The following is a 21,533-nucleotide window of genomic DNA, read 5'->3' as shown; positions in this document are numbered from 1 at the left end:
AAGTTCCCCAGCTTACCGGGAGCCGGGGTCGGAGGCTGGTCCACAGCCCCTCAGACAACCTGCAAATCCAGACCTGGGAGCCAACGGGACACATGGGTGTTCCGAGTCGTGGTAAGGGACAAATGAGGACACCCCAAGATTCTAGAGCTCAACCAACCAATGTGGGTGGGGGCCTTGCTGGGGCCCTGGTTCACCCCGACCCGCTGTGGAGCACATGTGAACACGCACACGTGTGCGGTGATGGCAGATGCTGTGTGGGGGTGTGCACGTAGGAACATGTACGTACACACAGGTACACATCCACGAAGATATTAAGACAACTGGGGAAAGCTGGGCATCAGGTATTTGACTAAAGAACTTCAGGTGTGAAAATGGTTCAGTGCCGAAGCTTCTGGAAAATTCTCTTATAGGGCCCGTGTGTATTCACTGCTTCGATCATGAAGCGTCTGGGATTTCTACTAAACAAACCGGGACGGACGCAGGAAACAAGATGTGTTAACAGGTGAAGCTGAGGGGCACCTGGCGGGCTCAGTCTGCAAGAGCGTGTGACTCTTGATCTCAGGGTTGGGAGTCTGAGCCCCAGGTTGGATGTAGAGTTTACTTAAAAATCTTTAAGGGGTGCCTCGGTGGCTCCGTTGGTTGAGCGACCAGCTCTTAGTTTCGGCTCAGGTCATGACCTCGGGGTCGTGGGATTGAGCCCCGCGTCGGGCTCTGCGCTCAGTGGGGCGTCTGCTTGGGATTCTCTCTCTCCCCCTGAATGCGTGCTCGCTCTTTCTCTAAATAAATCTTTAAAGAAAAATTATTTTGGGAGGCACAGGGGTGGCTCAGTCATTAGGCGTCTGCCTTCAGCTCAGGTCATGATCTCAGGATCCTGGGATCGAGCCCCGCATCGGGCTCCCTGCTCCGCGGGAAGCCTGCTTCTCCCTCTCCCACTCCCCCTGCTTGTGTTCCCTCTCTCTCTCTCTGTCAAATAAATAAAATCTTTAAAAACAATTTTAAAAAATTATTTTTTTAAAGTTGACTGATAAAGCCAGCAAGATTCTATGTTCATACATGCTTGAACTGGTCCAAAATGGAGTTTATTTTTAATGAATATACTAGAAGATAATCCCCAAAATGTCAGCGGTAGCACGAACCCAGGTGGTTTATGATCCTTGCCTATTTGCTTTACGTTGTCAATAATTAACACAAATAGTAACTTTCATAGTAAGAAAAAGTAGTTTTTAGTAACTATGAGCTTTCTGCCAGAGTGGGCCGCCCAAGCAGCAGAAGGGCCGGTGAGCTTCCAGCCCCCACCCCGAAAAGAGCTGCACATTAAGAAAAGTGAAAAAGTCTTATGGGACAAAATTACAAGACATGAAAATTTTTATTTTTAAAAGAGAGAATGTATTTTTACACAAATCTACAACAGAGAATTCAAACGTAGAAAAAATAAACTATATCCAAGGGCACAGAGCTCCGTGTCCACACCCCCCTGCTCCCAGGGGCGGGCAACAATACCTTCGTGCTTCCTACCAAAATATGTGGCAAACCAGGCCCCCCCACAGCCCCTCGAGCGCTGACCACGTCACTGCAGCGGGACAGCCCACCTGCTGTCCACCTCCCGGGGAGAGGCCGGGGAACCAGAAGGAAGCCGGTTTCCACATGCCTTCTACCAGAATGGTCAGTGCTGTCCAAGTGACAGTGGCCACTGGAAGGGGCCCCGGAAGCCCGTCGAGGGCAGCCCCCTACTCCCCGCCCAGGACTCAGGGCCTTAGGAAAGGCAGGGCCCGCACTTCAGCCCCCTGCTGCTGGCGGAGGAGGGGGTGTGGACGGGGGTCCCACGCCTGGGATCAGCACAGCACCACCCCCGCGCCCCCCACCGTTGGCAAGCGCACTGCTGGAGGTTCCCACACACGACCCAGAGGCCCGCCGGAGCGGGCGGCTCCCAGTGCCGGCCCCGAGGCCCCCAGCAAGCCTGCGGGTTCCGAAGCCCAGCCTGAGCCCGGGCCTCGGAACCAGGGCCTCCCGCAGCCCAGGCCGGCTCCTCACAGCCACACTGCCCCGGGTTGTCCCCGGCCCCCGTGACGCACTCCCGACCTACAGGAGAGCCGAGCCCTTCCCGCGGCCATCCTCAACCTCCTGCCACCAAGGACTTCTCAGGAAGGGGCCGAGCGCACGCAGGCCCGGCGGGAGAAGCCCGGCGCGGCGGCGAGACTCCCACCTCGTACCACAGCTTGTGGCCGTGCGCGTCGGGGACGCGGGGGGGACGCGGGGAGCTACGGGCACGACACCACACTGTCGGCACAGGGACCACGAACTCCCACACAAAGGGTTTTTACACGGGATTAACCTTACAGTGTTCTGCGTTTTCCAGAAAGACTTTGAAACAACACTGGGCGCTCCGGCAGGAACCGGTGACCACGGGCCGGGTCGCTAGAGCATCTACTGAACAGACGGGGGGCTGGCCGCGGGGGCTCACAGCGCTTGCACTGGGTGCTTACATACCGAAGAAGGGACAGAACATTTACTGGAAAAAAACACAACTCATGATAAATTGAACTTCACCCTTCTGTAATAAAAAATTAAAAATTTTTGTTGACTCTGAACACAATACAGACTACAAACTTCCCCAGACAGTGTGAGAGGGATCAGCAAGAAATGTCACCAGCAACTTCTAGAACTTTCCGGTGGTAGACACCCCCTCCACCACATCGTCCTCAGAGGCGGCTTAATCCAGGCCCGTCCCGACCCCCAGGCCCAGACCGAGGGGCGCCCTTCCAGACACCGCGCTCCCGCCGCCGGGGCACCTTCCTGACCGTCCCCCCCGCGGCGCCCACAGCGCCTAGCAGTCACTCTTCCAGAGCTTGATGGTCTTGTCGTTCTCCAGCGCGGCCGAGGCGATGATGTTCTCTGTCGGGTGGCAGGCCGTCGAGATCACAACGTCTGAAACAGAGACCGGAGCCGACGTCTGCCCCCTGGTGCAGAGACCCGCTCTGCCGCCCCAGGGTCGCGCCCCCACCGCCCCCAGGGCCCCGCCACTGGCCCCCAACCCTCACAGCCCTGAGCTGTGCCACCCGCCCCGGGGGGAAGGTGGCAGGCGGCATGACGCGGCGGCCTCCGAGAACACCAGTGTCGGCCCACGGCAGCAGCGCGGGCTCGTGGAGCCTGGCCCAGCACCCAGCGCGCTGGGTCCCGGCGGGTACAGACAAGCCCCGGTCTCGCCGCGTGGACAACGTGCCCGCACTCACCAGGACCAGAGCCCACGCTCCCGCCGCCCCCCACTGCTGCTGGGCCCAGGCACACTCCGCAGGGCACGCTTCGCCTCCGCCAGGAAGCTCCTCACCTCCGCCAGGGATGTGAGAGTCCATGAGCTGACACCTGGGCTACACCCCAGAACTTTCCCACTTCCCGAGCGGCTGCATCCCAAGTGGCTGCAAAGGGGCTGAGTGTCCTGCCCACGCAGCAGTGGGTGGGCCAGAAGCAACCGAGGCACGGGGCTGCTCCCGAGGAGCTAAGCCACGTGGGCAGACCACACAAAGTGGCAGCTGACCCCAGGTCTAGGCCGTGTCCCCAGCAGGTAGAGGTGGCTTTAAGGGATGACAGTAGAGCACTCAAAGGATCGGACACTCTCCCCCAAGTGCAGGCGGGGAGAGGGGCGGCCTCTGGGGGCAGAGGGCCCAGCATGGGCGGCCGCTCAGAGTGCAGAGCACAAGGCCCCCAGGGAGAAGGTGGGTCAGAGAGCAACCAGAGCCTCTAGCCCAGAGTGGATGTCCCCTGCCCCACGCTTGTCTCGACGCAGGACACACACACATGAGCGACGTCCGCACACGGAGCCTACATGGACTGTGAGGCCAGGCAGACAGAAAGATGGCCACGGAGAGAAGTTGAAGCCGGACCCGGCCTTGGCCAGACGGGAGCTCGAACAAAGCCACCTGCCAACCGCTCCGAAACGGGGCACCCCCAGGCCACCAGAAGGCCGAGGAAGAACACGAGAAGCAGGCGGCAGGACAACGCACTCGCGCACAGCGTCGCCGTGTAACGCGGGTGTGCGGCCGGCACAGATCCCCGCGCTCACCTGTGTGGCCCTGTAGTTTCTGGACGATCTCCTTGGTCTGCAGGTTCCAGATGTACACCAGGTTGTCCTCGGAACCAGACACGATCCACTAGGAACGGGAAGGCGGGCAAGAAACACCCAGGTCAGAGCTGGCTCCTGGGCGAGAGTCCCTGTCCCCACACGTCCATGCCCGCCCCGAGGCGGCGCTCTCCCTCCCAGCACCGCCCACAGAGAAACGCGAGGCCGCGCTCAGCCGTGGGGAGCCCTCTGGGACCTGCATCATTTCCTCGAATCACCACTCTCTCAGGGTCACGTCCGGGTCTGCCGAACGCCACCACCCACTCGAGTCACGTCCCGCCTGGGCGAGCACAGGAGTGGGGCCCCGCCTGGGCAGCAGAACCCTCACAGAGACGACACTGCGCCCCACACCCTGAACCCTCTGCCTCCATGAGGGAGAAGCTGACCGTCCCAGGCACGGTACTTCGTTCTGCGGGCACAGAGGAACGCCCGAAGGCAGACAAGCCAACCTATGAGAGGGTCACCTCTCGGGAGGGACAGCTAGGAGGGCGAGAAGCTCCTGAGCTGGGAGAAAACTTACCTTCCCGCCAGTGACTGAGAAATTGGCAAAAATGCAGTATTTCTCATTCTTGTGGCCGGTGTATGTCTTCAGGCACTGCAAAGACAGGAGTGTCAGTACGTCTGTTGAGTCACGATCTCCCTGCACTGTGGACAATTCCTGGCATCTGGAATGCGGGCACTTCACGGCCAACTAACCTTAGCTCTGAGAGCAATCTAAACACCCAGGGCGCAAAGCCACGTGGTTGCAGCCTTCACCTGCGGCCTAGCGAGCTGCAAAATCCTGAGTCTGACAAACACGCACCACGCCAACCCAGTGAAGGTGGCTTCCGTTAGCCCCTCTTGCTTCAGAACCTGGCTCAGCTCCGCCACCAGCGAAAGCCACAGCCCAGGCCCTCGGCACAACCAGTCCCAGCAAGCCTGCCCCCAGCACTCACCTTCCCTTTGCTGTAGTCCCAGAGCTTCAGCGTGCTGGAAGGCAGAGGGGGGCAGTGAGTCACCTGCATTCGCGGAGTCCCCGCGGTCACTGTGTGCCCCACCCCCACCCCGTGCTCACATGCGGAGAGAAGCCAGGGGCCGGGCCCCTCACCCTCTGCAAGCGCGGGCACAGGGCCCGCCGTTTGTCGGCATCCGAGAGCAGTGTGAGAACCCCGCACGTTTCTGCCACTAACCAGAGCCTACCGGGTGCCCCCGGAATCAGTCAGCGGCTCGTTCCCGCTACAGGAGGGAGGTGGGGAGGTTCCAGAAATGTCCAGAACAGATTTCAGTGCAACAAACAATCCCCCCTCTTCCCTGGGCAGGAATTCACTCTTCCCAAGGGTGCTGAGGAGAAGCGCCAACCACATGGCCCTCTGGCAAGCTTGGGGGCCGCGCTCGGGGCCCCAGAGAGCTGCTCGAAGTGCACACACGCAGCCAGAGGTCGAAGGCCCGCCGAGAGGGGGCAAAACCGGCCCCGAGTCTGCTGGGGTGAAACACAGGTGCTCAGGGGCAGAACCAGAGCTGCTCAGAGGCTGCCCGTGCCCCCACAGTCGCCGCAGAGAAACCTGGACCCCCAATCCTTCTTCAGCCCGGAGACCCGGCCCCCAGCACAGCACATGCATTCCGGAAGCCTACACCTTCCAGAAGCGTGGACCACGTACCGGGCTTAGACATCTCTTGTCTCTACGAGTGCAACACTGCTAGGAGACAGACATCCCTGGCCCGCCCCGCGGGAAGCGGTGGCACTTACTTGTCCAAGGTCGCGGCCAGGATGTACTTGCCATTTGGAGAGAACTTCACAAACGACACAGGAGGATTGTCGTCATCTGCATGGGAAACGCAGAGACAGGCTGATGGGAGGAGCACCGGGCCTAGGCCCGGGGAGGAAAGGAGGACAGCCCCCCATCACCACACGGGGCCATCCGAGTGGGGACGCTGCCACAGTGCCCACACCACCACCTAGGATGGGTCCCCGAGGAGCCCAGCACACCCCCCTTCGCCCGTCCCTGGCGCCGGTCACAACGGCCGGTTCTCCTCGATGTTTCTCGGGTCCCTGGTGGGGGCCTGACCACCCCCTCTGCCACGACGGCTTTAGGAACAAGGGGCCTATGGCCAATCAAACTCAGGGTGCCTGGCCTTCTGCCAACATGGGGTTTGTAGGAGGACCCAGGGTCGATTTCTTCACGTGGAACAGTTTGCCAACGCCCCGCTGGACTGAAGAAGTATTGCCATTGAGGGAAAAAGGACCTGGGTGAATCATCTCAGATGTTTTCTGCCGCCTAATTAGAGCAAAAGGTCTGTAAACCCCCTCTAAAAACAACCCTGCTGGCATGATACCCGCATCCTTGCTTCTATACTCGGGTGTGAAAGCTCACCCCGGGCGGCCCGGGAATGCTGATAAGAGCCCGTCAGGGCCGCCCAGGCCAAGGCCGGCATTTTCCGCTGCATGACAGCCTGTGACCCTCACATCGGGAGGAGCGCGCTTCCCCCCAGGTGAGAAGGACAGAACCGGGGCCGTGCACCCTGGTGCCGAGCAGGGGAGAGCGGCGGGCCGCATTACCACCTCGAGGGCCCTGGCCACCGCACGCCGGGGGCCGCTGCTCCCTCCGACACGTCCCAGACACTGCAAAGGCACATGAAAAGGCGTGAGGCCAGACGGCCCTCCTCAGGGCACAGGGGCCACACCAGGAAGGCAGGCCCCCAACTCAGACAAGGCGAGGTAGTGCCGGTGTTTCTGACCCAAGCTCCAGGACCAAAGCGTCGCTGGGTCTGAAAAGTTCTAATCCTGTGGACCTGCCTTTAGAAACGGGCTGGGGACAGGGTTACGCACCGCCCCTTCCTCCCGCAGACGCCGTGGGGCTCAAGGCCCGGCGCTGACACCTGCCTGCTCCCAGCCTTGGGCTAGTCCACGAGCCTCTCCGAGCCTCCGCTTCCCGCCCGGCTGCGGGGCGGGCTGGCCGCGAGGATTACGTGTGTTAACGTCGACGCTTAACACGCAGCAAGCGCCAGACAGCTCCCGCGGCACGAACGATGGCACTTTCCACCCGGTGGAGGGGGCTGTGCCAGGCCTCTGGGGACGGAGGCTGGGGACACGGCGGAAGTGACGTCATCAGAAGGGTAAACTCAAAAAGCAAAAACCGTACAAAGGCCACCATCATACGCTGAACCGCGTCCCTCTCAAACTTCCACGTCAAAACCCTCACCCCAGTATCTCAGCTCTATGTGGGGACGCGGCCTTGCAAGGGGTGCCTCGGTTAAAATGGGCTAGGACAGGGGACCCTACTCCAATCTGACCAGCGTCTGTACGAGAGAAGAACTGGACGCCAGGGGTGCACACACAGGGGACAACCACGGGAAGACACAGCAGGAAGGCCGACGAGAGACCGCAGGAGAAACCAGGCCCGCCCACGCCTGCATCTCGGATCGCAGTGCCGAGGATGCAGGGATAAATCTCTGGAAAGTCGCCTGAGCTGGGGTGCTTTGCTATGGCGGCCCCCGCTGACCCCAGCTGATGCATAAAGCCACATGCGTTCCCGATTGCCCAGGGAAGGGTGCGGAGCTTCGGAGGCACCTCCCGGCAGGTCGTAGGCCCCTCCCCCAGCCCACAACCCAGTTCTCGCCAGCCCGCAGCGTAGAACTCCACCACTGCCCTATTTCACATTTAAACCTGAAACTGCAGGGACCTTCCAGGCTGACCCGAGGTGATCCACCTTCTCAAAATCCTCCCAGGGCTGCCTCCCCATCACCTTCAGGGGCTCAGGCCCTAAAGGGGCCCAGCACCCACCCTCTGGCCACATATACACCTGCCTCTCTTTGCACAACCGATCCCTACCCGTCTGCAGAGACCCCAGTGCCTGTCCCCCGGGCTCGCCCGTGACACCCCCGGCAGATGGGGTGCATTTCAGGGCTGGGGCTCAATCACGTCTGCTCAAGGAATGATCCGAGGAGAGTCCCCACCAAGGGTCTGAGGGGCTCACGGGGCTTTCGGAGGACACGGCCAGGCAGTCCCAAGCAAGGGCTGATGGAAGACAGCACGGGGCCCCGCCTGGAGAGGGGACGTCACGGTGCCGGAGGTCAGCAGGAAGGAGCTGCCAGGAGCTGGACCTGGTCAGTGAGGGAGGAGCCCTCCCCCAGGAAGCAGATCCAGGATGGAGGACAGGGGGCCTTCCCAGAAAGCACATATGACAGAGGGCAGGGAACAGCGACCGCCGCTGGGAGGGACAGCCCGCCAGAAAGCCCGCGCCGGCGGCACTCACCGATCAGCGTCTTCAAGCACTGGCCAGAGGCGGTGTCCCAGATCCGACTGCAACGCAAAAATGGCAAGTTTTCACAAAGCAAGTCAGGACAAGCAGCTCGAGGCATTCCGGCTCCTAAGCAAACCCTGATTTTGAGACTAACACACAGTGAGCCATATTTCAGTTTTCTTTACTGTTCCGCTCCATCATTCCTGCGGCAACGAGGTCCCCCGGCCCCCCGGGGCCAGAACGGGTGCCGCGCGCACCGCACTCCCGCCGCGCTCACAGGGCCCCGCGCACACAGGGCCCCGCGCACACCGCGCTCCCGCCACGCTCACAGGGCCCCGCGCACGCCGCGCTCACAGAGCCCCGCGTGTTCTCATGCGCTCAGCCACAGGAGGTGTGGTCACCGTGACGGGGACAACAGAGGCCACGGCCGAGGGCGCCTGGAGCCCAGCCTGCTCTCCGGCACGAGCAATCCAAGCATGCGGTTGCTCGGGAGTTTCCGCACAACTAGAGCATCGTATGGTATCTTCCGGATGTTCCTCTAGTTCAGGAGCAAGAGAACGTACTCGAGGAGCTGCTGCCCCAGAACGGACATGCCAGTTCGAGCGTATCTGTGACTTCCGTCCACGCAAACGTCTTCAGCAGCAGACGCGCGTCGCCTGCCCCTCCACAGCACAGATGCCCAGCAGCGGGGACACTGGCTCACAGGGTGCCACTTGACCTTCCTAACGTCCTCTCCCAGCTTCCCACCCCCGCCGGGGGACGCCCTGGCCCAGGACGCTATCTCGCATCACTGGCCGTGGGGCACACTTCCGAGCTGCTCTCTAACTCCCTGACCGCTGGGAGTGGGCACAGGGCCGGCGACCTGCTCCTAGGACCGGCTCCGCTCTGCCTGCCCCACCAGGCCCTTCTTCTGGGAGGGGACCCCCCCACCCTGGCACCAGGCGCTGCGTCGCGTCCTGCAACAGGCACCCGTCGGGGCTGGTGCTACAGTGACCGGGCCTCGGGTTTGCTGTCCAGGCAACAGCAGGCCCCCGGCCGCCGGTTCTCCTCACCCTCCCAGCTGCAGCTCGACTACATTCCCTCAGGTCCTAAGTCTGCTTCCTCTCGCTGCAGAAAGGCCGAGGGGAGGCCCTCCGTGGAACTGCCCAGTCTGCCAGGCCAGGGTCCCCACTAGGGGATGTGCACACACCCCGTCCTCATCCCCCAGCTCGCTGCTTCCTGACCCTTTAGTTGCACTTTGTCATTTTCCCCACGTGGTCCTCCTCTTCCCTGTTAGACGTATCCTAGGTTCCCTCACGTCTCTGCCCGTTCCTGCGCGTCTGCTCACTGCGGACGCCCAGTACCGGGGAAGGCTGTCCGTTTCCAAACCTTCACCTCCCCAAACACTCAGTCATGGTTTGTAACCAGCAGGGCCTGGCGGTTCAGAGCCAGGGCGCCAGAGCCCGCCGTGTGACACAGATTCCGGCTGCCACCCACCCACGCTGCTGGGGACAACCAGCGAGACTTCAGCCTGCCTTGGCTCCCCTCCTGCCGAGCGGGGATGGCGAGGCTGGGGTCGGTGCTGATCAAGTGCCGTGTCCATGACTCCTAACTCTTGAAAAACAGACCCTCTACAAAGAGATAAAGCTCTATCCCGTTAACCGGGAGCTCCAAACACCCTGAATAAGGGGCAGATGGGCCTGGTTTGCTCCTGATTTAACTAGAAACGTTTTTAGCACATTACTGCATGTTGTAAACGTTACAAAGCTTCTGGCTAACGGTTAGCAACACCGTTAGTCTCCACTGGGGGTGCCTGCCCGGCCTCTGCCGGTGACACGTCATGGAGGTTTGCCTTTGTTGACACAATTCATCAGATTACAGACTTCCTGACGTCAATCACGCTATCACAGCCCTCTCACAGTTCGAGAAACCCACGTGGTCGTGGACTACTGTTTTCTGAAGCACTGCTGGAATCACCTTGCAAACGGTTCCTTTGGAATTCTGACATCGATATTCATGAGCGAAGCGTCCTCCGTGGATTTCTTTACAGACTCACTGCGGAGCTTGGGGAGGAGGGTCACACTAGCTCCATCAGGGGCATCAGATCAGGGGCCCCCACCTTGTTCTGTGGTCGGATCAGCTTCCCAGCCTTGGAAGCCCAGGATCCAGCTCAGCTCCACTGACCGTGAGCAGACCTTCCTCAGCCAACTCAGCAAACAGGAGCTCCCCGAACGTGCCCCGTTGTCCCCTTCCCTCCCAGAGCCTGCTACGTCTGCACCCGCTGCCTCCACCCTGCTCATCTGCCCTGTTTCCTTACTGGAGCTGCGCAGGGTTAACGACTGGGCCGGCCTAAGTACACAGCTTTTTAAATTTTCTCTTCCTTCTCCCTCTTCTGTAGAAAGCTTTCAGAGCCTGTCCATGGGCAACCCCGAGATCGTTCCAGGCTCGCGGGACACAACGTATGCTGTGCTGCACGCGCAGCAAATACACAGCCACGGCGTCGCTCGGGTCCGGACGCTCTCCTGTCGACGTCTAGACGCGACGCGTCCTGCCTCACCGTCCTCGCGGCCCAGGCCCCGCGTGCGCTCGGGGCGGCTGTGCGGCTGGGGTGCACAGGCCTCTCCCGCCAGCTCTGCGTCTCCTCGGGGGCGGGGGGGGTGACGACACACGCTCCATCTGTGAGTCCCGCTGACTTGGACGCTGCTGTGCTCTGCGCCCGCCGCCGCCGTTCGCCCACCCTTTGGTTTCCCACGCAACCTGACAGCCCGCAGCGAGGGGTCCAGCTGCCGCGATGCCCGGCGCAGCGCGTTTCTCTCCTTCCGTGGCGTTTTCATTAGATGATTTATGTTACCCCCCTTCCTCCTTCTTGTTTCCTTTTTGCTAAATATAGACTGATTCCTAGCCTTGCTTTCGTTCTCCCGCGTAATTGGGAAGCTCCTCTCGGGTCATCACGCAGCTGGGGGCCACTGCCCACCGGCCTCCCCGCAGTGAGCAGCGAGCACACTGGACGGGCAGGAGGCTGTCCCTGCCCGCGTGCCCCCGTCACGGCGTCGGCCGACTTAAACGGACATTTCCTTCTACACCCACTCTCATGCCTCCGACAGAGTCCTCAGCACTGAGGTTACAAACTCCGAGCTGTCCGAGCATTACTCAGTCAGGCTACACTGCACATTCCACATGAAACCACGTCCCCCCTTCCTCCTCACCTCCTCTGTGGCGGGATTTCCACGCCGCATCCTCCACGGGACGTGAGGCTGGTCCTGGGCCCGCGTGCCCCCCGTGCCCACAAGGAGCGGAGTCTGGAGCAGGAACGCCTCCCCGGCCTCCCCGCACCAGCAGCGCCCCCTCCGGCCGTGCGTCTGTCCGTCTGCCGCAGCCCACGACAGCAGAAGCCCCTCGCGGGGACAGGCTTCCTCCTGCCCCGTTTTCACTGCTGTCCCCCGGAGGCCAGAACACGGCCTTTGCACAAACGGGCGCTGAGTAAATGAAGTAAATGTCTTCACTTACCAGAGACCATCGTAGCTACTTGACACTATCAAGGATCCATCCCGATTAAAATGAACCTGAGAACAGAGTGGAGGAGAAAAGACACTTACTTCCAAGTGGTCCACACAGACTACGTGGCCCTGCCCACCTGAGTGGCCCCCTACTCACAGGTGCCCTTAACAAACACACGCCGTCTTGCTAACACTGACGAAGCAACGGAGCCGCCACGCGCTTCGAACTCTACGGATTTCCTGCCAACGCTGACGGATACTCGAGTGACACGGATAAAGTGATTTTTGCCAGGTGTCTCAAGCAACAGGCCCTTTGTTTCACGATGGATAACTAAACTTAGAAGGAAAATCAACCCCGAACACGTCTTGAGCAGCTAAATCGCTTACTACAAAATGTATCCTTGAAAAGAAACAAAGGGGACCAAGTGACCAAGCCCAAGGGAGAAGAGGCCGGGCCTGGAGAGCCCATGCCTGCGTGCATCTGCTGCTGCCATGGAGGCGGCCTGACCAGGGCGACCTGGCCGAAACCCACCTCCCCTGACCTCACATTAAACCAAGAAAAACCCACCTGTCGGGTACCCACCGGAAGAACGCACGCAGGCGCGTCCCCCTGCCTGCCGCGAGGACCGGGAACCTCAGGCACCCAGGCGCCGACATCCAGGCTGCTCTGAGCCCCACACCTCAGAGCGGGGGTGATGCCCCCGTGGGCTGGTCCCCCGGGCACAACCGGCCTCCGCTCCCCGCACCTCTGTCACCCGGGGGCCCAGCGCTCTCCACCCCCGTGGCCACACACACCTCCGGCAGCCGACAAGCCCCAGTCTCACAACTAAACCATCTTCGAGTTTCTTTCCTGCTTTCCCGGTGGAATCCCAGCGGAAGTAAAGGAACCACGATGTCAGATGAGACTATCACCAACTTCTACCTTTTTTATTTGAGTCCCGGGCAGAGTTTATCCAGGATAAGCCTTTTTATAACAACTAGCACCTTGCTGAAACCGGCTCGCTCCCTGCTACCCGTGCCACGTTTTCCACGTGAGACTGCATGGCACAGGGGCTGGGGGTGGGCCCGTGGTCGCCTGCTGGGTCAATTGGCCTCCACCCTGGCGCCACCACCCGACCAGCCCAGTCTCTCCGGCCGCGGGGCTGCCCATGTGGCTGCATCCGCCCGACTCACAAGGGCCAAGCTGCCTCCAGACACTGCTGGATGTCCCCAGCGGCCAAGCCACGCGCCCAGGAGCACCCGAGAGCTCGTTCCACTGAGCAGCAGGCCCCAGAGCACACCACAGACACACCCTCGGTGGATGCGGGTGACGCGGGGCCAGGAGACACGGAGAAGCTGGGGTCTAGACTCTCGGGCCCCACCCGCCACAAGGACAATGCTCTAGTAGCTGCAGCAGGAAGGTTAACAGGTGGGATGAACTTGGCTTTATTTAACCCAAAGTCTCTACGGTCCCACCCCAACACGTGACCAGTGTCGAAGTCACCCACGAGACACTTCTGGCTCCCTTTGGTCCCACGGAAACGTCGAAGGCTGAGCACGCACAGCACACCTGGCGCTCACGGCGGGTCTCGATTGGGGCTCCCAGCACTTCACGGGCTGCACCACCGCGCGCGGCTGGCGGCCTCTGTGCCGGACCGCTGGGCCCCGCATGCTCTCCAGGAGACACTCGAGAGGCTCTTCTGTTGTCCTTCCATCCCTGCCGCTGGTTTTGGCAGGACAAGTTCGCAGGCCAGCTATTTAACCATGACCACCCGCTCGTCAGCCCCTCAAGGTAACAGTCTTTCTAACTCGCTGCCGCCTGTCCAACCACGTTCTCCCTTTCTTTGGGTTTGCAAAATACTCTATCACGGTCCATTGTACCAGACACTAACGAGTTGGCATGGGTCCCCGGAAGCTGCCATGCCAACCTCATTCTTTGCCTTGTTCCCAACCACATCGGGACCTCCCCACTGGCAAACGCAGCTTGGGTTTTCCATCCCACCAACGGTCAGGTGCGAAAGGCAACAAGGCGGCCCTACACATCCCCACAGTCTAAACGTACGCACTATGAAGACACGAAAAAGGCAACAAGTCAGACCCTAAGGGGAATGCCAAGTCCGCACTCAGATGACAGTCACTCAGAGACCTCCCTCCGGCGGGGGGGAGGGGCACACCTGGCAGACAGGTGAGCTCACGTAAAAGCAGCGAAGCAGGAAACAGGGTGAGTACAAGGAAAATCCACAGGCCGAGTGGCTGCAGCGAGGGCCGCGGGATGAGACGGGCAGGAGGGCCCTTTCGGTGAGGAAGCTAATGCAGGTGGAGTCTGGGCGAGAGAGGACGGGGGCCACTCAGGTGGGAGGAAGGGCGGGGATGGGGCAGCCAGCGGAGTACCCGCCGGGAGGCTTCCAGCTCCCAGCCGCATCTGCTGGAAAGCTCAGTGTGCCTCCTTCACACGACCGTGACCGCCAAAAGTTCACCCACAGAACGGCGCACCGCGGGGAAAGCTGTCCAACAAAGATGCCCACTGCACTCCTGGCCGTGCGGTGCGACTTACAAGCAAACACCCGCCGGGGTGACTGGCGCAGTGTGCCCACTACCCCCCGGGGTCTGGGCACGGACACCACAGATGCCCAAGAACCCCTCCCAGGGGGCCGCACGGCAGCTGTGCTCCACCCCCACCACTTAGAGGACATCCGGTGAAAGACACGGATTTTTAAAAAACCGGACAGCCTCAGGGGGAGGCAGGGACTAGCAGTGGGCCTGGAGGGTGGGGGCTCAGGAGACTGTGACTCTCTCTTCGCTACCTCTGTTTGCCTTTTCTTAAAGGAGTACATTTCACTTCAGTGGGAAATGCAAACTTTACAAACCCTATGGCTGCTCAGGCTGAGTCCCCCCGCCCCCCAACTCGCACTCCTGCGACTCCCCGCCTTCCTTCAGCTCGCTTCCCAGGTCCTTCGCACATTCGCTGCCGTGCTCTCCTCGGACTGGGAGCCCACAGCGGAGGGGAGAGCACCAGTCAGGCCGGGCCCCGTGTCCACAGCGCACCGCCTTCCTCGGAGCCCCAGGCGCTGGCCAGGACTGTGGGCGGCAAGGGCCCCTGGAGGCCACTGCAACCAGCGTGCGATACGTGTCCTCTACGTATCCAGGCTCTGCAAGTGGTCTCAGCTGGGCAAAAAAGCCCTTCCAAGGCTGAAAATGTTTCAAATCACTCACCTACACGATTTCAGAAAGTGAAAAGGACCATCTGCTCAGTAAGAATAAGCACACTGTTTACACGATCCCTTCCCCTTTCCAAAAAAAGGCAAACTTGGCTAAGAAACAAGCCCAGGCTCTCTGCTGACAAAGAAAGGAATCTCCTGGCCACTTTCAAGTGGAGAGGTTTGTGATACAATGGATACTTCAAGCACGCACACTCATCTTGCACACTGCTGGCGTGCACACAGGCAGGACGCGGAGCACACACAGGACACTCGTGGGGCCCCGCCCTCCACTGGCTCTCGCCCTCGGCCAGGTCATCTCGACCTCCTCCACCACCACCCCAAGATCAAAGCCAGCTCCACTCCAAACTCACTTCCCAATGCATGGCCCTCTTCTAGGCCTGGCCGCCCTACCTGTCCCACAGGATTCAGTTTCGGGACACCACACCCAGGCCCTCGCCTGCCTGTCCTTTCACAGGCCCAGGACAGGGAGACCGTTCTCAGGGTCCCCAGTGTCCCCTCCCTGGCCATCACCCTGTCCTGCTGCGCGGTGTCCAGGGTTCAGTGGGACTTACAGCTGAGACCGGGTCCGAGTGTGCAGGCAGAGTCTTGAGACACTTCCCTGTTTTCACGTCCCATATCCTCACGCTTTCATCAAACTGAAAACAAAAGAAGAGGTAAGGCCATTCCATACGGAGGAGGAGATGACCGGTCCGCTGGAACCCAAGACCTGCCACCACCAGCCCCTCGTCCCCCAGCACGACAGAGAAGACTCAAGGCTCAACTCCCAAGCTCCTGGCTACAAAGTACCACCCCCCACGCCCGGGGGCATCGCACTTACAGAGCCCGAGACGATGAGGTTGGACTGGGGGTTGAAGTTACAGCAAAAGACGTAGTTACTGTGCCCCTTCAGGGTTTTCAGACACTTTCCCTAAAACCAAGTATTGTCAGACTAAGTTACTCCCAGTGGTTATTTCAACACCAAGCCCACAGCGGCCCGATGGCACATCTCCCACCAAGCGGGGCCGCCCATGACCAGCTGGTCCCCGGACCGCCCTCGGACTCCCACACCGTGCCCCCTGTCCACGCACAGGGGCTCTGCCGGGAGGGAAGCAGCTTACCGAGCTCACGTCCCAGATCTTCAGGGTTTTATCATCTGAGGCGGAAACAAGGAGGTTGGAATCTGACGACCAGGCCACATCTGATATCCCCTGGGGAACAAAAACACAGGGTCACCACCTTGACGGGACAAAATGCAGTGAACCAGCAAAGGTCAGAACATCCGTCTAAAGATAAATAAGCACATGGCTCCACTATCCAAACCCTCTAGCTACTCCCGACCCCACAGACAGAACACTACACGGTCCCCAAAGGAGAAGCGTGTTTTCCTGCAATCACGATGAAACTTTTCTGGGAAGGTCAAAAGTATTTGCTTAAAAAACAAGAGGCAGGGACGCCTGGGTGGCTCAGTCGGTTAAGCGGCTGCCTTCGGCCCAGGTCATGATCCCAGGGTTCTGGGATCGAGTCCCACATCGGGCTCCTTGCTCAGCAGGGAGCCTGCTTCTCCCTCTCTCTCCCTCTGCTTGTGCTCTCTCTGTCAAATAAATAAAAAAAAAAAAAAATCTTAAAAAAAAAAAAAAAACAAGAGGCAAACAACTATCAAAAAACTCGGGTTGGGGGGGGAGCTTAGATCTTAACCTGATGAACCCTGGGGATGGGCCCCACCCCCTGGACCAGTGGAGCTACAGCGGCCCACCAACCTCAGCATGCAGGGCTCACACCTACCAGCTTGTGACCAGATATGGTTTTCTCGAATTTTCCGTCATACGCTCCCCAAATTTTAATGAGTTTATCAGCAGCTGAAAGAAAGGAAGACAAAGGAAATGGGGTGCTTCAGTCATCCTGAGTAAAAATCTGGGCTTCCCACAACAAGTGCCCTGGGAACAGTGTGAATCCCTCTGGAACCCACGTGAACAGGCTCCGTGCAGAGGGAACAGCCGGTGCTCGGACACCGGCCACCCGCGCCCTTCCCCTCTCCCCCAGGCCCATCACTTCAGAGCAGCCAAGCACCCCAGTTAGGGCGAGGGGCAAACGGCTTGCTGCAATGCCCCAGCAGCAGCGTTAGGAAGCAAGCCCTCCCGCTGTCCCGGGCTTCTGGTTGCAGCTCCGACTGCCCCTGGCAAGAGCTGAGGCCCTGGTGATACGTACATGAACTTGCCAGCCACTCCCCGTTCGGGCTGAATTTCACAGAGGACACGGCTTTCGTGTGGCCAGCCAGGGTGAATTTTAGAGCATAGTTTGGTTTAACAGGGGTAGGCTGTTGAAGAGACAGTACCAGTCATCAAACAGTAGCCACTGTGCTGGTTTCAAGCTCAGACCCACCTCCTGAGCTCCAAATCCATATTCCAAGGGCCTACTAGACTCTCTGGAAGTCATCTTCCAAACCGGACAGGTTTAAACCTGGGCTACTTCCCCTCCACAGCTCTGCTTCTCGTGCAGCCCCCTCTTCAGTGCCCCCACTCCACCAGGCCAGCTCAACACGGACGCCCCTCAAGGCCTCACCCCACCCTCAACGAGACTGGAGGCACCATCTGACACGGCCGCAGCCTTGCTCAAAGGCCCACGTGTGCTGCCTGGTGTCCACCAAAGGGGTTGGCAAACCTGCCTGGGAACCAGAATTGTGGAACCAGGGAGGGGGCTTCGTGAGAGGCTTTCTGGGTCCCGCAGAGAATCTTACAATCGGGACCAAGGATCTATGTTTTTGATAAAGCCCCCTCCCCAGGGAACAGGTCTGGGCATCCCCAGCATGGTAAACAAGCACCGAGTAGGTATGTGCTCGATGAATAAAAACGCAGTGTCTGAGGGAGAAGCATCTCCGAGGAGTGTTCGGCCCAGGCGCCCCCTGACAGTTCCCCCAGAGCCCCCAGGGACATGCCTTGCTCTGTGCGGCCGAGGAGGAAGGGGTGGGCTGTGCTCTGGCGGCCTCTGTCTCTGGCTTCTTCTCCTCCGTTGCCATGGCTCTAAAGCCCACCAGGTAGGGGGACGCGGGCAGAGGAGTTCACAGCTCCAGTCGAAGACTCCCAGTGCAAAGAACTGTCTGCTAATCGAAACCTACAGGGGGGACTGAGGCCAATAAACAAACCATATTTTACAAGTTAATTCCCAGAAAAAAGGATGAAAAACCTTTGCCCACCTCGCTTGGCCCCGCAGCAGACACACTGTTCCAGATGAACCTATCCTATCTGTGGGGCTAACTCAGCATTAACACTCTTTAGATGCTAAGACACCCTGCCCAGGCCCCTTTTGTCAACGAAATCCAAGGCCCCACCTTCAGGGGTGCTCCCTACTGTTATCCTTGTCAGTAGGAATGCAGCCCAGTCTAGGCAAACAAAACACAATTTTCTTCAAAGAGCCCTTGAAACGTAAAAAAAAAAAAACAAACAAACCAAACCAACCAAAAGTGCAGGAAGACTGAGCTTCAGGGTGTAGAAATTTGGGAACTCATCCAAATCCTCACAAGTGATGCAACAGGGCTTAACTGCCATGTTTGAAAATATACAAGAGGAGACCCCCAGTGCCCTGCGCCTCCCGGGGGCTTCCCTGTCGCCGGGTGCAGACACAAGGCTGCCTCCCGAACCCTAGCAGCTCAAAAGGCGCCCTGTCCCTGGTGAGGCGACTACAAGACGCGGCCGGGAAGCGCGACCCGGGCTGGCCGTGCCTGCTTGCTGAAGCCTGAAGTGTACACGGATCGGCTGCAAGCAAGCTGGCGCGCTGCAGGAGGGGAAAGACTGCAGCTCAGTTAGGTTTCAGCGTGACAATGGGAGCTACCCGAGCCGAACAGCGAGCGACTCAGTTTGCTGTAGCACAGGATTCCAGAACCTGGATGTGTCTCCTAGAAGCACACCTGGTGACTCTGAAACGGGTTGGGGGGCGGGGGGAGCCACCACGGACAGCATCCTCGCAGACATCGCTGGCCATCCAACCCAGAAGTGTGCACCACCGTTAATCTAACGAGTTTACAGCGTAAATTCTAGCTTGGCGCTTAAAACTGAAAGCCTGCATGACTCCTTGTCACACCAAGGGAAAATGGAAGCCATCAAAAAAGACCATGTCTCAAAGTCTTCATCCAAGAGGAGGGAAGAGAAATGACAGTGCAACACAGCCGTGCAGAGCACAGATGTGGCCCCTGCTGGCTACCTGTAGCAAGGACCCCTACCCAAGGATGGATCGTGCTGCACCCAAAGCCCAAGTACTAGAGCGGGGAGGGGCAGGTCACATAATTGCACCCAGGGACAAAAGTGCTGGCCCAAAACTGGTGCTCAGTAAATGGTAGCTGCTTGGTGATTAAATTTAGTGCAACCTGGCAGTGCCAATTAACCCAAGTGCTGCCCTCCCCTAGGTGGGATGGACAAGTGGGGTGGGGGGAGCTAAGGAAGACAGCCGGAAAGACTTTCACAAAACCTAACATATGAAGAAGGTATCAGCAGGAGCTAAGTGAGGTGTGAGGGAGAAACAGCAATGGAACAGAAGAGGCTTCCTCTGGGGTAAACAGGGCAGCTCAGGGAGCCCAGAGCTGCTCCTTTTAACATAAAAATTGAGACCCACCAGGAGGTGGGGTGTGACTCCCAGCAAACTACCTGCCCTCAGGTGAGGACCAGGGAATACATCAGACCATCTCACAGAAAAGGTGTCGAACCCCTCCCAGCTCAAACCCAATCCGCCAGTCCCTTGGGCTAGCAAAGCATTAACATGCAAAAAATCAGGGGGACCCTAAAGAAGACAATTTCTTGACTCAAGGCCCCTGGTTTCCACTTGAGAGGGAGAAAAGCCGTGCATTTTCCATTAACACTCAGGTGATTCTGGGGAAGCAACTGGACGGCAGGTTAGGGTCTGGCTCCTCAAGGAGTCCAAGAAGGTAAAGGCAACTGTGCCGTGGGGAAGGCCTCCAGAGCACATGCTACCTGCCCCCTCTCGACACTCACAGGTCTCTCACCCAGGTGCGCCTGACCACCCAAGGCTGAGCCTCCCAAACCTGAGCGCTCGCCTGCACTGCTTGTAAAATGCAGCTTCCCGGACTCCACCCCAGAGACTGGGCCCACAGGTGAGGTAACCTGATGACTTGCAGGTGGTCAGACCAAAAGAGTGGGGGGGAATGCCTCTCTCCCCCCCTGTCTGCAGCCGGCTTCCATCCTAGCTTACCTATCTGCCTTCTAGGGGACCGGGCCAACCTCAGAGGCAGCGTCTGGCACAGCACCTGCCAGTGTGTCTGCAGGGCTTGATAAACGGACCTGGGTGGGTAGAAACCGGTATGAGGAGGCTAGTAGGGAGCGTCTTGCCATCAGCCAAAATGGCTCTGGCACACCAGACTGGAGGTGGTGCGAGGCGCTATGGAAGGAGCCGGGGTCTCGCGGCGGGAGGGCGAACCGCACCTGGGGAGCCCGGCTTCTCAGGGGAGAGACAGGGCCCGGCTGCCTGGGCTGAGGGCGAGCAGCAGGTCGGGGGAGGGGGCGTTTCTGCAGAAGAGGAGAGCAGGCTGGTCTGCGCGCCACGGCCAGGCACCAGTCGGTGGGTCTGGGGTCTTTCTTTGGACGAGCAGCGGAGAGCAAGGGGAGACGCGCGCTGGCTGCTGGAATAAGTCGCAGTCCCCGGGCTGAAGGCTTGTCACCCGGCCGCAGGGGGAGCGGAAGCTGGGGAGTGGCCGCACGGGTGGGCGCTGGGGGGGTCCGCGGGGAGTACGCTTGGGGAGGGGCGCCGGGACCCGAGTACGGGGAGGGGGCCGCCGCCGCCGGGGGCCGGGCGCGAACGAGGGGCGCAGAGCGGGCACCCGGAAGGGAGGCGGTGGGGGCGCGGGGCGCCTGCACGGGAGGCCCCGGCGGCGCTGGGCCGGGACCTGGGCCTGGCCCGCCGGAACACGTGCGGCGGCGGGGCGGCCCGGAGGGGCAGCCGGCGTCGCCCCCGCCCGCACCCCGGGTGCGGCCCCCGGGCTGGCGTCCTCGCTTACCTGCCGGCCGCGGCGGCGGGGCAGGCACTCGGGGCGTCGCGTCGCCGCCGCCTGGGCGGGAGCCGGGCCGAGCTGGACGAGGCGGCGCGGGGGGGCGCCGGCAGTGCGCGTGCGCGAGGGGCGGGGCGGCGGCGGGGCGGGGCGAGCGCACAAAGCCGGCCTCTCGGAGGGGCACTACGGGGAGCGGCGAGGGGCAGAATGCCTGCGGCAAGCCCAACGCCTTAAAGGGACGCTTGCGGAGCGCGCTTTCCTCTGCAAAGCGGTAACCTCAAAGTTGGCGGGTGTAGGTCGTTCTTCTCGTGCACTTTCTAAAAACGGAAGTATGATGATACCTCCAGGAAAGTGCCAGTGTGCCCCTCGAAAGTTCACCTCCTGAACTCGGCCTGCAGCGGCGCCCCCAGGAAGCAGCAGGGCTCGCCCCTGGGAGTCGAGGGGCGGCAGGTCCCTGACGTTTCTTGTGGGACCCTCACTCAGGGACCGCGGCCCCCCTGCCCCGTGGCGCACGCAGCTGACGGCGGCAGCCAGAGCGTGCACAGCTGCCAGCGC

At 60.3% G+C, this 21,533-nt stretch overlaps 1 protein-coding gene across 5 annotated transcripts; it reads right to left on the bottom strand.

Annotated features, from left to right (window-relative positions):
* Positions 1–1,347: 1,347 nt before the first annotated feature.
* Positions 1,348–21,112, bottom strand: WDR5 (WD repeat domain 5). Of its 5 annotated transcripts, none has more exons than XR_013443886.1 (17): positions 20,988–21,100; positions 20,416–20,612; positions 20,186–20,274; positions 17,922–18,109; positions 17,195–17,303; positions 16,772–16,845; positions 16,108–16,197; positions 15,828–15,917; positions 15,562–15,645; positions 11,821–11,876; positions 8,347–8,393; positions 5,841–5,916; positions 5,050–5,083; positions 4,635–4,709; positions 4,311–4,523; positions 4,058–4,145; positions 2,901–2,925 (listed from the first exon to the last, which is right to left on the bottom strand). XR_013443886.1 is itself a non-coding variant. In XM_036108623.2 (15 exons), exons 3-15 carry the CDS (start codon positions 18,000–18,002, stop codon positions 2,825–2,827), a joined length of 1,005 nt encoding a protein of 334 aa, XP_035964516.1. In that variant the 5' UTR covers positions 18,003–18,109; positions 20,186–20,274; positions 20,988–21,112; the 3' UTR covers positions 1,348–2,824. The 5 variants fall into 5 exon arrangements, 1 of the variants encoding a protein (XP_035964516.1); XR_013443887.1 differs by having other exon boundaries at positions 20,416–20,499; positions 20,988–21,098; XR_013443885.1 differs by lacking the exon at positions 20,416–20,612 and having other exon boundaries at positions 20,988–21,112.
* Between the last annotated feature and the right edge of the window lie 421 nt (positions 21,113–21,533).

Source organism: Halichoerus grypus, chromosome 14 (assembly GCF_964656455.1).
Source record: "Halichoerus grypus chromosome 14, mHalGry1.hap1.1, whole genome shotgun sequence".
In the NCBI taxonomy this organism is placed as follows: domain Eukaryota; kingdom Metazoa; phylum Chordata; class Mammalia; order Carnivora; family Phocidae; genus Halichoerus; species Halichoerus grypus.
This window is presented reverse-complemented; position numbering and strand designations above follow the sequence as displayed.